The sequence below is a fragment of the Aythya ferina genome (assembly GCF_964211825.1).
Source record: "Aythya ferina genome assembly, chromosome: 1".
In the NCBI taxonomy this organism is placed as follows: Eukaryota; Metazoa; Chordata; class Aves; order Anseriformes; family Anatidae; genus Aythya; species Aythya ferina.
The window spans coordinates 31,808,221-31,826,548 of NC_140296.1; the positions used below are offsets into that span (position 1 = coordinate 31,808,221).

At 38.1% G+C, this 18,328-nt stretch overlaps 1 protein-coding gene across 7 annotated transcripts in view; it reads right to left on the bottom strand.

Annotated features, from left to right (window-relative positions):
• The window catches only part of DGKH (diacylglycerol kinase eta), a 173,618-nt gene that overhangs the window by 64,173 nt on the left and 91,117 nt on the right, over window positions 1–18,328 (bottom strand). For 5 of the 7 annotated variants that reach the window (XM_084530251.1, XM_084530250.1, XM_084530252.1 and 2 more), the window contains 2 exons: window positions 1,807–1,911; window positions 1,357–1,489 (listed from right to left, as the gene is read on the bottom strand). In XM_084530251.1, coding sequence (XP_084386377.1) covers window positions 1,357–1,489; window positions 1,807–1,911 — 238 coding nt within the window. Of the gene's footprint in view, window positions 1–1,356; window positions 1,490–1,806; window positions 1,912–3,084; window positions 3,150–18,328 lie in introns of those variants that run through there. The other 2 variants (XM_084530254.1, XM_084530255.1) reach the window with 2 other exon arrangements.

The following is an 18,328-nucleotide window of genomic DNA, read 5'->3' on the forward strand; positions in this document are numbered from 1 at the left end:
TGCAGGAAGTTGACAAAGTCCAAATCTGGAAATTAAGGAAAGTACCTTCACGTAAATTTAACACCAACTCCTTGGAAATAAAAACCGTACTTAGAAGCACTGCAGCCATACATACCTAGAAGGAAAACAGCTTTTCCTCTCCTTTACCTGACCAAATATAACTGTATTTGCACAAAGATGCAATACAACTGCATTTTAGTTAAGCACATGGCACTTCCATCTGCGAGTATCAGGCATTGAAAATACCGTGTCCAAGTGACTTATACACAGTGGAAAACATACACCAGGGAAGTTGGATGTAAATAGGCTACCTTAATTTCTATGAAATGGGTTTGCCCTGTTCCTTAACAAATGTACTGTTAGTTACTTTTAAGCAAGGGTAATACAGGACGGTCAGTTAATGCCTCTTTTGCAGGACTTCTTGAATACACATTATCATACACAGACTTTCAGTATTATAACAGCATTGATAAGAGAAATGCATTTGCAGTCGGGTAATGTATCCAGAACTCAAATCTTGAATGGTGTCACTAAAAGTAACTCTTATCTGGACAGTTAGCTATTTTGTAATTAAATATTTCATACTTAAGCAATCAAGTGACACTTGCCTCTAAATTTCTTATATATCATAAGGTCACAATAACATTTTTCTTCTTTATTCTAACACAAGCAGGCTTGTCACTGCTTTTTTTACAGAACTCACACTAGAAAATATATAAACTTCTTCACATTTATCACAAATATTTATTTGTAAAAGATCATTTCTCTAGATTTTCTCTAGATCATTTTTCAGCTAAATGCTGAAGTTTTACCTATGTCTCCTTTTTGTTTCTGATGGATTTCATCTGTTTTCCATCCAAATGCAAAGGCATTTAAATCCCCATTCCCTCAATGAATGACAGAATCTTTAAAGCAAGAAAACTCTCCACAGCATGGAACAAAGTGTTAATAATCTTTATATACTTGGGGGAGAAACTATCAGTATGTCTTCTTTTTTTCTGAGGAATGCCGATTCTGCAAACACGTAAGACTATTTTGTTATGCATCTGCATTTTTCAAGTACATATCAAAGAAATCCTTGCAAGCCCTCCACTCAGGCAAGCACATTCCAAACTGGTAGCTGCCTCAGAATGAAACATTTTTACTGAACTGAGTTAGAAAAAGGCACCCAGAGCACGAAGAGGGTGAGCCATATCATTAGCACTCACTCTCTCCAAGAGAAAGCCACTCACATGAACAGATTTCTCCCTTCAGGCTTTTTTCCTTACCCATTATTTTCAGAATCATTACTTGCCTAAAACTGTCAGTAATTTATACATGGCATTATAAACAGGGGGAAGAAAGCGTTTATTTTACCTTCACAAGACAGGCCATGGGAAGTGACTCCAGAGAGGCTCTCTCTACACACGTTACAGAAGGTAGGTCGGGCATGGGAGCAGGCGTACCAGTTATGCATCCCTGAGAAATGTTCCACATTAAACTGTGCGGTCTAGTAAAGGAGAAGTTAAGACAAATTTGCAAGTACAGAACACAGCTACGGTGACTGAAATTACCTATGGTTCCACATTAGAGGGGACAGTGCAATGTTCACGAAAAGCATTTTCAAAAGGATACTCAGCTTGCTTTCCCTCCAAGCTACTAAACAAAAGTAACATAAAAAGCCTTCATTCTGCTCTTAACATGAAGCTTCATTCTGGTATCAAATACACTTTTCACACTAAAAAGGGTGGACTGCTCTAGTTCTGTGTCCTGTAGCTTGATCTGTTTGAGCTAGAACAGGTTGCACCAACAGGGTTATCAACTTACCTCATAGTGTTCCCTGGACTGTACGGACTTCAAAGAGCTTATCCAGTCCTCCATTTCTTTCCTGTTCTCAGCACACAATATTAGCCTCCTGAATGGAGTGATTATCTGGAAAAGATTTGCACTCTGATGATTCCAAATAGTAAAGCTCATGATAGAGTACAGTACTTAATGTAAACTGTGAGATGAAGCAAAAGGAAGAAACATCCTAGACCACAACTTATTGAATGCTTAAAAGTAACATTTTCTTTAATACCCTACCAACAATGAAAAAGTTTGCTTTTCCTTCTGCAGTTCCCAAGATTCAAATTGGGCTTCAATACAGTTTTTTACAATGTAAATTGATTATGCCTCCTTCGTGGCTCTTTCTTGATGCACTAAGGCTTAAATACTCAAGCAAAAAGCACTGAAACAAGTAAAAGAAATGTCCTAGAAATTACTAATTTGCTAAGATTGCAGTCCTAGTTCATAACAGCATTATAGCAACTGCAAGATCCATTCAAATTACTACAGACAAAAAAAACAAACAAACAAACAAAAACCCTCAAAGTCTTAAAAACAATAACACAAGCTTTCACCATATTTCTCTAACTTATATATTGACATTACATTTACAGAGTATTACACATATATACATTAAACCCGAACTTTCTGTATAAGGTCTCGGTCTAGGAACACATACAAATCTTTATAGGAAGACATGGAAAACAAAAGCTTACAACAGCTGAAATCAAATCCTACAGTCCTACTAGAGCAGTTGAATGAATTCCTGAAGCAAGTTGATGCTGTGGAGTTCTCAGTGGTCTGGATTTAGATTCTAGAAATCTGAAAATGCTTTACCTAGGAGGTTCAGAGAGTAGAAGCTGTTTCCCCCTTTCCCTCACTAGTAGAAAAATAATTAAAATAACAGTAAAGCACCAGAAACTATCATCTAACTCCCACTGAAATTATTTTGAGCAATGCACTAAAATAGATGAAGCAGTTACTTTCACAGCAAAGGATTTAAAACAAAATAACTACAAGAAATTAAAGGGAAGTTATTTGTGTTATTTTCTTGGAGGAAGTCTGAAAAAAATAAAATAAAATCTCTACCACTCATATATAAATCCATTGCATTGCATTTACCACCCACACCTGCTTATTGCTTAAATAAAACAAAGAAAGGACCAAGAAAGGACCACCAAAAAACATCACCTCTGAATATTTTTAAATGCTACAGGCTAGATATTAAAACATTTGCACAATATTAGCAAGCACTTATCTACATCTGCATTTACTTACCCAGTCTCTGCTGTAAATAGTCTCTAGCCTTGATTTGTCCTACCCGCTTCTTCATTAAACTGAGCTGCACTTTAACATATCTCAGAGGCAGCGTAACTGAAGTGCAGCAAGCTGCAAGTCACATGGAAGAGAGGCAAAAACCCTTTGGGCTTGCCTTTTTTTTTTTTTTTTTTTTTTGATATATGCACTTCACATGGAAGTGAATAGTTTCTCTGTTTTCTATTTCCCTCAATCATGCTTAAGCTTTTTAATAAGGTTTATTAGTAGCTATCCACGACTCTTCCTAAAGAACAGTTAATGCAAAGAGCAATGCTTCTCTCATTAGTTTGGAGCCAAACAGACGCTTTATTACTTCAAAATGTTTTTCTAGGCCAGGTCATCAAATGAAGCCCAGAAAAGCCATTAAATCATAATATAACCCTGGCTCCAACAACAATCAGCATTCTGCAGGAATTTCCAGGTTTCAGTAGACTCAGAAATCTTATTTGCACAAATACACCCAACCAGATTATTTCCTATTAGCTAGCATGACATTATAACATGGATTAAGTAAGGGCAAAGTGCACCCAAAATCCTGCACTTCACGTCTGTCCTTCCTCCCTGCTCATTACTGATTCTAACCTGTAACCAGGTGCTGTGAAATGCCACTATGCAACAACTGCTGCATTTACTGCTGAAGACTCTTGGAAATCTTGATCTTGATAAATGTAGCATTTATTTTCATTACTCATTTCTTTAATATTACCAACCACAGAAATCCCCTGAATTTTCTCTCGCTCTCCCCTCCCAAAATCAAGACCTTGGGTTGTTACTTATGCTGAATTATCTAGTGCCAGCTGAGATGCCCTTTGGTAATCCAAGGCATCAGTACAGGGCTGGTAGATAAAATAAAGGACCATAGTACCTAGAGAAGTATCTATGAAGAAGGCAAGTGGGACACCCTGGGCATCCCTAAATATCCTACACACAAATGTAGGGGCAAACAAATCATGTCACCAAACATTGCTAGCTAATGCATACAAACATACCAGAAATTCCTATATCCCAAGTTCTTATTAGTTATCTGTTGAGAGTATTTCAGCAGCCTAAGAGTTAAAATATATACTGATGATTGCACAAATGTAGGATTACTTATCAGTGCTATAAAAATAAAGTGGAATTTTGGAAGACACATGTCTGTAAATACATAGCATCTATATAACTTGATGATTAATCTACATATTCCCTTTAAATTATGTTTCTAACAACTTCAAGAAGGAATCTGACACATGAAAGAAGACAAAATGCATTATATGCAAAAATACTGACAATACCAAGGGGGAGGAGAGAGAGAGAAAGAATCTAAGCAGTCCATTTAGGTTTTCATCCATTTCAGACTCTACAAAATCATGGAGAAAATGTATTATTAGATATTTCGTGTAGCATAAGAACTCAGGGAACCAAGGAACTGATTATCAAACATCAAGAATAGATGCATCATATGCTGTAAAACAATACCCCAAACCTTCAGCTTAGGAAGTCCTTAAAGTCCAACAGCTACCGAATATTATAAAATTATGCAAGAGGAAGAATCACTATACATGTCCTATGTCCTAAACTCCTTTCATGAATATCTGCTACTGCTGCTATATAACTCCAATTCAGCATGCATTTATGAGCTTTACAATAACTCGGTACAGCTGTTCTTGGTTGTCCTAAACTGAGAATAATTTCCTTGATCATCTTATCTGCATTTACACAAAAGGTAGGCTTTCTGTGTGAGCCTCATGAAGTTCAACAAGGCCAAGTGCAAGGTGCCGCATCTGGGTCAGGACAATCCCAAGCCCCAATAAAGTCAGGGCAGAGAACGGATTGAGAGCAGCCCTGAGGACCTGCAGGCGTTGGTTGATGAGAAGCTCGCCATGAGCCGGCAATGTGCACTTGTAGCCCAAAAAGCCAACCGTATCCCAGACTGCACCAAAACAGCATGGCCAGAAGAGTGAGGGAGGTGATTGTCCCCCTCTGCTCTGCTCTTGTGAGACCCCACCTGGAGCGCTGTGTTCAGCTCTGGGGCCCCCAGCCCAAGAAGGACATGGACCTGTTAGAGCGAGTCCAGAGGAGGGTCATGAAGATGATCAGAGGACAAGGGGTAATGACCTTAAACTAAAAGAGGATAGATTTAGATTAAATACGAGGAAGAAATTCTTCACTCAGAGGGTAGTGAGGCACTGGCACAGGCTGCCCAGAGAAGCTGTGGCTGCCCCATCCCTGGAGGTGCTCAAGGCCAGGCTGGACGGGTCTTTGGGCAACCTGGGCTGGTTGGAAGTGTCCCTGCCCATGGCAGGGGGGTGGAACTGTATGGTCTTTGAGGTCCCTTCCAACCCAAACCATTCTGTGATTCTTATTAAATGTTCACAGAATGTTATGATAAATTAACCTCAGTGATATGTTTAGAGTGCGTTTATTAAAGAGAGTTAAACTTGCAAGCATATATGATCAAAATTTAAAAGCTTTTAATTGTCCTTAGAACTAATTTCTAACCATGTAAATTGCATTTTGCTCGTTATCTCATCTCATTGCATATACCCATATTCAGATTCCTGTAGTCAGTATCTTTTCTTCTATGACACATTACATTTTTTTTTTCCTTTATTACTGCTCCCTGCCCCAAACATGATTATTTATATATCACTCTGAATATGCTAAACTCTCAATAGACAAGAAGAAATCATAAAATACAATGACAAAGAAGTATCACAGGAAACACTAGAAGACCACTGAGGTAACATAAGAATAAGAAAATTCTTAAATCTTAGGGGGAGTCAGGTGCTAATGGTTCACACGCTGACAAAGCAGCATACAAATCAAAAAGGATGAAGCAGCAGACAAAAGGCCTTAAAAATAAATAAATCAAGCAGATTTAATTTAGAAGATTAAGTTGCACTGAAAATTTTCACCCTTGCCAAGTAGCCAGGAAGAAGTCATTGCTGATTTTGGAAGAGTGTTACCAAAGCCAGATACTGCAGTATATTGGAAAGTAATGAAATTGAGGTAGTGGGAATAAAAAACACTTTTAACACAATAGGCATAGGGAAAGAGAGAGCATCTGCAGTCTCAAAAAAAGTCAAAGGGAAACAATGCAAATCCTGAAACATTTGAGGGAATAAAAAATGTCCAAATAGCAAGAAAGGTGGCCCACTGTTGCGATAATGTTCCTGTCATGTTCAGAAGAATAATGGGCATTTTAGTGGGGGAATAAAGGAGAGAAGAAGACATTTTTTAGTCTGTCACAATACAAAGTCTTGCCATAAATTGGGATTTTCTCACATGTTGAAACTAAAATAATCTGGTTCTAAAAAATATAAACACTCGTATACATATACAGATGTACATCCAGAAATTATTTTGATGAAAATGACAGAGTTGTTTTGGGCCACTAATGCAATTTTTATTTCAAACAGCACCTATTAGGAAAAAGCTTAAAACCTTGAAGAGAAATAAAATTACCATTAATTTCACTGCAAATTTGAAAGCGCCTTTTGCTTTCATGGGGGCTGACTTTACCAACAACATTCTATATGCCTTCAGCCCAATGGGTTTATATTTATAACTTTTAAAATGAAATCATTAAGAACCAGAGTTCAGTTAGAGCACATTTTCTAAATGTCAACATTTTATCACATCAGCAATATTTCAGAAGATACAGGTCCTACAGTTTGGTGGGTAAAGTTCAGGGTTCCTTTATATGGAAGTCCTATGCACTACAAAGGGTGTTGATTTAGTCAGGTTACAGGCTGGCAATGTGATGAATTCATTCTCTTTACTGCAATACAGGAACAAAGATGCTGCCATAAACATCTCCCTTGCACATTCATGAGGTAAAATACTTAATCTGTCTTCCAAACAATCACTGTTCATCTTACCAGCAAGTCAAATAAAGGTAAATCAAAAATAAATTAATGCCAGGGTATTCCAACTAGAGCAGTCTTTTATAGACAACAGCACTTATTGATAGGTACTTCAACTAATATAAATATTATGCACTGTCTTGAATACTTATACATTATCAAAAAGAAAACAGCAGCATAAAATTGCAAGATCAATGCTGTCAACAATGCAGTAAAATGGTGGCTGCTTTGTGGGTGATCTGGGATACACCTTTTCTGCTTCCCTTCTCATTGTAACTATATCAAAACCAAATTCTTATGGTTTGCATGCACACGTGAACGTCCCTAAAACCACAATTCACCATCAAAAACTGCATTAATTATTTGCAAAAAAACTGATATTTCACAGCAATATTGTAATTTGCTATCAAAAACAAAGCCAAAACATCATTTCAAAGAAAAATCCACACACCACATTTGCTAATCAAGAAAATAATGGTCTGCATTCAGCAGCAATAGAGCAGCTATTGTAAAGCACCCCACTTCCTGCAACATGATATTTGCATTAAAGTACCTTGTGCTGCTCTGAACTATTATCAGGCATTAGACTAATAGCACTTAGTATGGCAGATCTTGAATTGGCTTAGTAATGTAGAAACATCACTTAGAATCAGAAGCGGGTGGGGAAATGGTTTTCCTGTTCTTTGAACAGATATTTTTAAAATATCTTTCTGGAACAAATGAAGAGAGGGCAATATAACAAGAGAGCACACCCCACCTTTCCTGTTAGGGACAGCACCTAACATCTGGGGCATGTACTTAAGAGAATCAATGCTTTGTAACTTATCTGTCCTGTAAGAAGTTGGGGAGTGAGTTCTGGCAAATAATACTGTGGCAGGATAGCAGTCCTCCCTTGCTATCTGTTTGCCCCTTCATTTTCTTGTCCTCGTGGAAATGAGGACCCCACCACATTCACACAGACCTTGTAGGATGGATGAATGCATCTTCATCATAGACATGTGGGTAGGCTGTTTGGGTCACTGATGCATCTGAATCTACCTGAACTTGTCTGCAAAAATCACAAAGATTAACAGTTGGGCACCTTTCTATAGTACTTTTATTTCTTTGTGTTAAGAATACTAAATAAATTAAACAGAGCTATCATTAGTAAACGTGTAGCTGGTGCTTTACAGTGAATCGTCAGTTTTATTTTTCCAAGATGAGATGAGCCAGGCAAAAGTATAAATTACCACACAGAAGGAGCTGAGAACTTAAAAGCAAGGTGAGTAATAAATGGCTATTGTATTTGCCTGAGAACAATACAGAATTTATTATCAGACCAATTAGTTCTGTCTACTCCACTAAAATGTTGCTTCCCTCTTTTTGCTGGCATTCTCCCGTTTCACTGTTGCCAATCTCACAAGTAACAAAACAATGTGTGGTTTTGGCCCCCATAGTAAGAATTCTATGATTCTTAGGAGAGGGAAGGAAAAGTCCCACAATGTGTATTCCACACCAGCACACCAGGACAAGGGGGCTGAACTAAAAGGCAGGACCCAGGTACAAGATCTGCAATGATTTCACTTTACAGTCGAATCCAGGCCAGGTAACTTAGGTGGCTTTGTTTGACCACATCCCTAGCAAAAATGAAGGAGCATCTCCCAGAATACATCCAGGCATACGAAGGACAAGAAGATGACGCGAAGCCACCTTCAGCATGTATTCACCAACAGGAAATCATGCTTGACCAACCTGACAGCCTTCTATGATGAAATGACTGTCTAGGTGGTTGAAGGGAAAGAGGTGGATAACACTTGACTTCAGTAAGGCTTTCAGCACTATCCCATAAACTCTTCATATAAAAGTTGATGCAGTATGGGCTGGATGAGAGTACAAAAAGGTAGACTGAAAGTTGGCTGAACGGCTGTGCCCAGAGAGAGTTGTGGTCTATGTCACAAAGTTTAGTTGGAGGCCAGTAACTAGCAGTGCACCCCAGGGGTCAATACTGGGTCCAGTCCTGTTCACCATCTTCATTCATGATCTAGACCATGGGGCAGCATACCCTCAGCAAGTTTGCAGATGACACAAAACTGGGGGGAGTGGTGCATACACCAAAAGGTAGTGCTGCCATCCAGAAGGACCTCAAGAGGGCAGAGAAATGGGCTGACAGGAGCCTCATGGACAAGAAGTGCAATGTTCTGTACCTTGCAAGAAATAATCCCAGGCATCAGGAAATGCTGGGGGCAACTCTGTTGTAAAATTGCTTTGCAGAAAAGGACCAGGAGTCAACGACATGTCCTTGTAGCAAAGGTGTCCAGCAGTATCCTGGACTGTGTTAGGCAAAGTATTGCCATCAGGTCAAGAGAGGTGATCCTTTGCCATCTACTCAGCACTGGTGAGGCCACACCTGGAGTACTGGGTCCAGTCCTGGGTACTCCAGTGCGAGAGACAAAAACATAATGGAGAGAGTCCAACAAAGGGCCACCGAGATCATCAAAGGGCTGGAGCACCTCTCCTATGAGGAGAGGCTGAGAGAGCTGGGAGTGCTCAGCCTGGAAAAGAGGAGGCTCAGGGGGATCTTATCAATGTCTGAATGAGGGTACAAAGAAGACAGAGCCAGGCTCTTTTCAGTGGTGCCCCGTGACAGGATAAAATCCAACAGGCAGAAACTGAAACACAAAAGGCTCCATCTTAACATCAGCAAACACTTTTTTTTTTTTTCTCTGCAGGTGCCTGAGCACTGGTCCAGGTTGCTCAGAGAGGCTGAGGAGTCTCCCTTTGAAAATATTCAAAAGCCACTTGTACACAGTCCTGGACAGCCAGCTCTAGATGGCCCTGCTTGAGTAGCAGGGTTGGCCCAGGTGACTTCCAGAGGTCCTTTCTGACCTCAGCTCTGCTGTCATTCTGTGAAAACACAATCCAGGTAAAACAAGAAATCCAGCTACAACATGTCCTGTCGGGAACAATAAAACAGATGCACAAAGTAACCAGCAAAGAGGAGTTTGTCAGAAATCAACAGTTTCTCAGTTTTGACCTCATATATCCAACATCAACCGACTGCAAAATGAAAAATATCATTCCTTCAGAAGTATAAGCTTATAGCACGACAGTTACAAGAACCAGCATAGGACAGCGTCATCAATTTGGACTGAAGAACCAGAAATCTATCTTAAATCAGTACTTAAATAAAGACAACCAACCATTCTTGTCAATGTAAACTGGAAACTGCTATTTATAGTTCAAGGCCTGCAAGTTCTTTGAAGTTTTTACATAAAACGTTGTTAAGTAAGTCACTTCGCAGGGCTCTGCGCTTAGTGCCTGCCTCACGAGCTCATTACGTGTTCAGCAGATGGGCTGGCTTCAGTGCTTCAAGGGAAACATTTAGTTATATATTTAATGGCATTAGGTGTAAAGTTAGATAAAATAGAACAGCAGCTGACTGTTTTCTTCTTCTGTAACAAGAGATTCCTGTTTAAACATAATCCAGCTGCTTGAAGTTAAGGATCCTTGCTCACTAGAAGCAGGAAATTTATTCAAAGCTTACGCCAACAGCACTGTTTATAAAATTGTTTTGTATACAGGAACTGCACTGAGGGATACTTTTTAAGGTTTATCCAGGTATTTCAACTACTTTTGAAGCAAGAAGAGAAAAAAACAACAGAGAACAGCGAAGTTCAAAATTGCAAGAATGTAGTCTGGCAATCCTTTTTTGCTAATTCATGGAGCAGTGCATGTACTCCGAATATCCCAATGGTTTCATTGGTGCCATACTACGAGTTCAGACAAGGAAATAAAAGATTTATTTTATTCATTTACTTATACACAAGTCTACCTATTGTGTTTCATAAATCAAAGAAACTCTTCAAAAAGTAAAGGGGAAAAAAAAAAGAAACTTGCATTTTCTGTGACTTACTTTTTAAAATTTTCTCATTAAGCTCAAAACTGTGGAAAACAAGCTCCAGGTAAATGTAACCAGAACCAAAATATACAATATAGCCCTGAATGTTCACATTTGAACGGTCCCATTTTTTTCCACTTCTGAAAATTGTTCAGCTTTCTTGTAATAGCTCAATCCCAAGTGATTTATCTACGGATTTTAGCCTCACAGCTGAAAGGCTTTATTGCTTTTTCATAATGAAACTTAAAGCTTCAGTGTCTCCAGACACTCTAGGGAAAGGGAGACAGTGCATCATTCAGAGATAAGGAGCTTAAAACTTGAAAGCCACACCCAAAGCTACCCAAAGAGCTCTCAGCTTCATTACCTTTTCTTGTCACTGTCAGGGCAGGGGAAAATGGGCAAACGCTAAATGGAGGAAAAAACCTAAGTGCATCACAACTGCAAACTAATTGCTTTTGTCTCTCCATTTTTTTTCCCAGCATAATTAATTTGCTATTTCAGTTTTGTTTTGTTTCTAAGCTGCCTGTATATAGCAAAAAAATGGACTAGAAAATTGAACAAAATGGAATAAAAAGCACTTTCCCTCTGTTTCTGTGGTTTGGGTATTGCTCCAGCTAAGAGTAGCAAAAAGCTGACACCATTTAGAGGCTAATCAGCATCCTTATGAAGCAGCAGATAGCTCACAACTAGGGAAAAGCTAAATACATCCAAATAGTTAGCTACCCATTCAAAGCTGAGTCACATTGGTGAGGCTAGCACAGGAACTCGATCTGTTTCCAGACATGTTGCACCTTCCTAAGATATCGAGAGGACCTGATAACTTCAAGGATGTTACTCCAGGACCTCTGTCCACCCTGTACCTGACTGCAAATAGATACATGGGCAACGTCTGGATATGCCATCCCTGGATCTCAAAACTGTGGCATGCACCGCCCCTTGTGAGAAAACCAAAGCCAGAATTTGAAATGCAATGTTCCTGGGAGTGGGATTCAGCTCACAGTTTAAGACACTTTACTTAAAGACATCTACAAATGCATCTCAACTCCCACCATCCCTGGTATGTGCTGGGTAGAGCCATGTTCATACTGAACTTGAACTCAAAGGAAATTTAAGTGTTCCCAAACCCAGAACATTATTACACTACTAAAGGATACATCTGATGTAAAGTATGCTGAGAAGAATCCTAAGGATAGCACCACACACAGTATATGACACTTCACTGTGTTTTTTTTTCTTCTTTTTTTCTTTTTTCCCCCTTCTTGTAAATTCGTAATACTAACATAAATTCATAAACCATGTTATTAATCTTCCAGGCTAAAAAAAAGGCAATGATATTGAATTGTTTCATCTCCTCGCCCTACAAAACAGTGAGGACAGCTACTCTAAATCTCAGCTGTATGGCAGAAAATGAGGTCTGGCTGAAACAGGCAATGCCAGCAACTGTGGGATACCAGCAGGAAAAACACATCCCATCATTGGAAGTGTTCAAACTCAGGTTGGATGTGGCTTCAAACAACCTGATCTAGTGGAAGATGTCCCTGCCCATGGCAGGGAAGTTGGACTGAATGATCTTAAAGGTCTTAATCTTCCAACACAAACGATTCTGTGGTCCTGTGATTATAAGACTGTGAAGCAGGTGTACTTTCTGGGCAGGCTGTAAAGTACAGTGGACACCTCAAGAAAAAATTTCGCTTTGCAGTAGCTGAAACCAGAGGAAACAACCCAAAGTCTGGAACAAGCCAAAATCAGTCAGGCCCAGGAGTCTCCCAAAACAGGAGAAGCAAGTTGATTTCACCAAACTACAGGAAAAAAAAAAAAAAAAAAAAAAAAAAAAAAAAAAAAAAAAGTAGCAAAGCCCAGTAAGATAAGAAAGGTAAGAACACCCTTTAGGTGAGTGGCCAGCAGAAACTGCCTAAGAAAAAAAATGACCAAGGTCAACATCTCCTATGTTCATCGAGAGTAAGCTGGAACAAATTGGATTTTGTAAGCAGGCAGGACAGCATCAGAGAAATCCACTGGCATCCATAAGCACTTCTGCACTTTATAAATAAAGCTCAAGAACCTGAACTTTGGGCTACTCACTTTCAATAATTGTCAGTACTAAAACTGAATTTGTGTTAGATTATCCAAATAGGAAAAAAAAAAAAAATAGTATCAGGATAATTATTCACAGCTTTGGGACTCTCTATCTCTGATTTCCAAAAAGACAGAAGTCTACAGTGTTCAAATCTAAAGAAAAGATTAAATGTTTAAAACTCCTCTGGGAAAATGCTGTTCTCATTTCCTCTTGATGTGGCTTGGGGAAAGTTAAGCATTTCTCCTATTCCCTGAAGAATTCCCTGAAGTTCCCATAGCCCCTGAAGAAAAGCCTCAGTTGGAACTTAGAAAAAAATCTGGGTGGCAAGAAAGGAAGCAAAGTGTGTCCAAGTCTCTAAGAAATTCACACCATCTACCCTGACACACTGCAAAGGTCTGGCAACACATCCTGTTTTAAAAGCCCGTAGTTAATATTAAAATTTAATTTTCTAAAGTCAATTAGAAGCAGCTAATCTCAACAATGAGCACAGAACTAAGTGACATCAGAAGAGGCAGTGCTGAAATAAACTTCTAAAAAGCAATGTGCCTTCAGGCCCAATTGTAATTTTCAATTTTCAACTTGAAATTCTGCTGAATTGCATGAATTTTTAGTACAACTGGGCAATCTCCCATTAAAACCAGCAAGTGTACAGCAGGATTTAAAGACAGGCAGAAGTGTTTTGTGCTTTAAGCTGGTTCTGCACAAATTATATACCGGTAAACTTTAAATTCATGGCTAAGATATAAGATCCACCACAGCCAAAAACACGGATAGGAAACATGGTGATCAGAGATCTGGAAGAACACAAGGTAAACTTGAAGTAGTACAGTTGCTGCAATGGAGATATGGTCTCACAAATCTATAAAAAGGAGCTAACCATCTCAAACTAATTGGTGAAAGGAAATATAATCAGCAAATGTACATGTTTAGCTTTTCAAAGTCTATCCATATGTACAGCAAATCAAGGAAATCACAGCCAACTGGATAAATATATTTTCTTTAAAAACTTGTTATATAGAACCCTCTGCTTTCAAGTCAAAATGAATTGATAAATCTGACCAAAACAAGTGGAATAAGGGGAAAAAAAATCTTCAACTTTTTGTGACAAAATTGTGTTCAGGTTCTAACTTTAATGAAATACAATGCTTGTTTGTTTTTTTCCCCTTTTTCAAATAGGGAAAAATGTTTTGGAACAAAACTTATTCCCTTTAAGTTGAAATAAATTATTTCTGCTCAGAAAAGTTCAAATATCACGTTGACCCATAATGGTTTTCAGTTCGGTCATTGAACCAAGAAGACTAATAATTTTCATGACCCAATCATGAGATGAGATGACAAGCTAATTTAGAGATGTTTAAAGATAGAAAGGAGTATTAGGTATTTTTAATATGGCAAAAAATAATAAACACCTTATTATTTGGCACAAAATTTTGTGATGAAATTCTTATAGTAGAAAAGGAGTGTAAAGTAGTGTGGTGATATGGAAATGTTTACAGTCAAAAAATATCTGTAATAATAATTGTTACAATGCATACAGCCAAGCAAGGTATTAAACAGACAGTACAGTGGCTTAAAAAAAATACAAAAAAAAAACAAACACATGGAAACAGAAAAATAAGTATTTATGAATCACAGACAGTACCAAATTAACAGGAAAAGGACCTTGGTTTTGTCACACAGGATAAAAAATGCATAATGTGTGGCTGCTGCAGAAAACAGGCAAAACATGGAATCCACAAGGAATGCTAAGGGTTGTAATTCAGAAAATATTCTCAAAACCAAGTGTTTTGATGTTCACTTGGAAACCTCAGTGTAAAACCGGTCCACTTCCAAGATAATACTGCAGAAAAAGAGCTCAAAGAACAGCAAGAAGGGGTAAGAGTAAAGAAGAATGTTTACAAAAAATATTTACATCAGAAAACAGGCAAATCAAAAGGAAGCAATAACAAAGATAAAATAAAGAACAGTTTATGGGTTTCTGCTGCCTTTGCCTCATAGTAATAGGTGAGAATACTTAAAACCCCACTTCCTATCTAGGGAATTATTTTTCCACAGAATAAATAGACTCCCATATGATGTGTAGCATCACTAAAAACAAGAAATCAGCAAAAAAGAAAATAATATGATATTAGACATTTCTGCAAGCATATCCAGAATCACAGTAATCAATGTTATTGGCTGAAATATAACGTCTCATTTCCAGCCAATTTCTAATTACTAAGAACTGCAGCAGGCTTTCCAGGACAGCAGATTTGCCCACTGCAGCTTCTGCCCTCTCAAGATGACCATTCTCAGAAGCTGCATATTCAACAAAAAATAATTAGATTCGGAAGGCTGAAAGTCAGAGTCTACATTTTTGGTTGTCTGGATGACAAAGCTCCTATCACAGCTACAGGAGATTTAGTTAATCATCTGTGGGGTCTATAATTAATAGAGTAAATGCAGGAATCTACTTTAAATGGATATCAATCTTATCCTAGATACCTATATTTAGGGGTCTCTAAACCCATCACTGAATCCCAAACTGAAGTTAGGGCAATCTGAATCTCTATCCAAAGTACCATTGAGTACACTAGTTCCCATATTCCTACAGGACACCTTCCAGAACAATAGTGAAATTGTTTCTTCTGTTACTCTCAGACACAATTAGATAAGATTTTATCTAGTCAGAATTTTCCCTTTTCTGAATGTAAGGAAGTATGAAAGAAAGAAGTAAGATATAAGTAAGAAATTGAGTGTCCATGGCTTTTTGTAAAGTCTTAAATGGACTAGAAGTTGGCCTAACCTAAATCAAATGTATAAGGGCAGCTATACAAAATAATACCTCAAAGCCAGAAATCCTACCTTGAAATTACTCTTTCCTTTCATATTCATCACAGAAGAGCGTATCTGAATTATGTGTTTTCAACACCAACTTGGGTGGACTAAATACAGGTGTAGCCACAGGATGCCTGTGCATAACCCAGGACATTTTCCCCATACATGTCTCAACCGTTGAAAGGCAGCATGGTTAACATCTACTGACCGTTTCTTGTTGATGTGCATTAAAAGTCCTTCATTACCAAAAGCAGGACAGAAGTAGATAACTAAGCCAAAAGTTAGTCTGTCAAAATCTCTTTTCAAATGACAATTCATAATCACTTTCCTTGCCATAAAGAATATCATTAATTGAATATGCCTGTTCAAGAAACATCTTAGTGTTTAAAAATCCCATTGCTTATAGCTTCCAGAACAAAACCACACCACCAACAGTGCACATGCCTAAGATCCCTATGCATGCACATTGGAGATCATCTATTCAGTCTCATTCAGCCTCAGTCTTGTTAAGGTAACAATAAAGATATTTTTTCTAAAGGCACTTGAGACATTAACAAGTCCCTGCAAACCAAAATGCATGAGGATTACAGCTCTTGACAAAATTGGTCATTGCCCCATCTGCTTTGCACAATAACATGGGAGACTGATTCATCCTAACAGTGTCCCCAAAGAGGTGGCATGCTGTGCAGCTATGCTCCTCAGGAACTGCAGAGAAAAATCAACAATCCATGGAGGCAGAAGGAAAGTGAAAAAAACATTCAGCAGAGTACTCAAAAACACCATAAGAACTCAACACCACCCACCAAACTGTAGGCAGAGGGAGACCCAAAGCCCTAAGTAGGCTCCTGATGTGGCTAACAGATAGGGCAATGCAGATCTATGGTGGGCTGAATTTATTTCTTGAACTGGGTTTTTCTCTTTCCACAGACTTAGAAAACTCACACTCAACACACAAGTGAGAAGAATTTGGCCTTCAGAGTCCAATTTAAAGCCTTCTGAAGTCAAGAGACACTGTTTGCTCTATTTCCTCTATTGGTAAGACAGGGGTCTACATATTGCAGTAATACAAAATGTCTATAACCCATGAGAAACTGCCCTAGCACAAGCTTGTTCACTAGGATTTATTTGCTAGAAATGAGATTGCTGTTCATTGAAAAGTAATAAAGAATAAAGCAATAAAAAAAGAAAAAGATAAGCTGTTTTAAATTTAGTAGCTCCTCATTTTAATTAGCAGATATTTATTTACCTCAACTTTCTCCTTAGCCTCTATTTGTTTGTAGTAAGAAAGAAAAAGTAATTCTGGTGAATAAACACTGATATTTAGTTACATAAAATATTCTACAGGCATGTGCATTACAAATAAACTCAACCTTAAATGTGTGTGTTATGTCTAATTTTAGGATTTGAGTTTTATCCAAAAAACAGCATGGAAAATTTTGACATGCACACCTCTGTCTCCAAACAGACAAACTAGAAAGGGTAAAAGAAGGCCAAACAGTAGCTTCCACAAGCTGGGGGTTGATAAATGGGGGGCTGGAGGGGGCAGGGAGGGATTGAAGTGAGATGAAAAAAGTGATTTGTAAAAAAAAAAAAAAATAAAATAGATTTAACTAAACTGTTTAAAAATGTGTTTTTCTAGAAACATGGTCACTTGGTGGACATTCCATCTATGGACATTTGTGTTAAAAATACTCTCTAAGTGGGGGACAAAGAAACGGGAGGAGGAAGAGCTCATTAACAGGAGGCAAGACTCAAGGATTTTCTTTTTGCCTTTTTAACAAAGAAAATGCTAACAGACCACTTGCAACATGAAATTTTAAAAAGATAATCTGGCCTTTCTTAAAGATGGGAGAAAAAAAAAGAAAAGCATTTTGTTTTATGTATAAGGAGTACTGCTGGGAAGCTAATGCCACCACCCCCTCAAAACCAGTGCAAGCAAGGCCAGAGATGTCTGTCTTTACTGAGTTGTGTTGCTGGGAGACTGAGTTAGGCAAACACAAAGGAAGAAGCCAAAAGATTAAGCACGATGATGACTATTACCATATTTTACAGTCAAATCAGATGGCACTTCAGCCCAGGAGACCTCTAAACCCAAATAATTTTTCAGAAATGAATTTAGGATTCCTTAGAGAAAGCACTGTTTGTTCTAAATTACCCAGGACATGAAAATAAATAGTGTCTCCAAAGCTGTTAAAGCTGTAGTCCTCTAAGCTTCTTTTTCTACTGTCTTCCCCAGAAATCTTGATACTAATTACAAAACATGTCTTTGGTGAACAGTGGGTGTGCTCACAGGATTCTACATGAACCCAAAACACCAAATGTTTTAAGAAATTGATACGGAAAAATAAAAAAATAATAATAAATAAATAAATACCAAAACCATATTACCTTTCTCCCCCCACCACAAATTTTCACCAAGATGAATGTCTTCTTTCCTGACTCAGCAATCAGCAACTTTGCAGCCAAAGTCTTCTTAATTTTCTTCCCCATAATAGAAACTACAGCAAGGGAAGTTTAGAAGTCTTCAGGGGATGCTGAGTCCTATATCCTTCTTAAATAACAAGTGGCAGTCATGACTACCAGGAT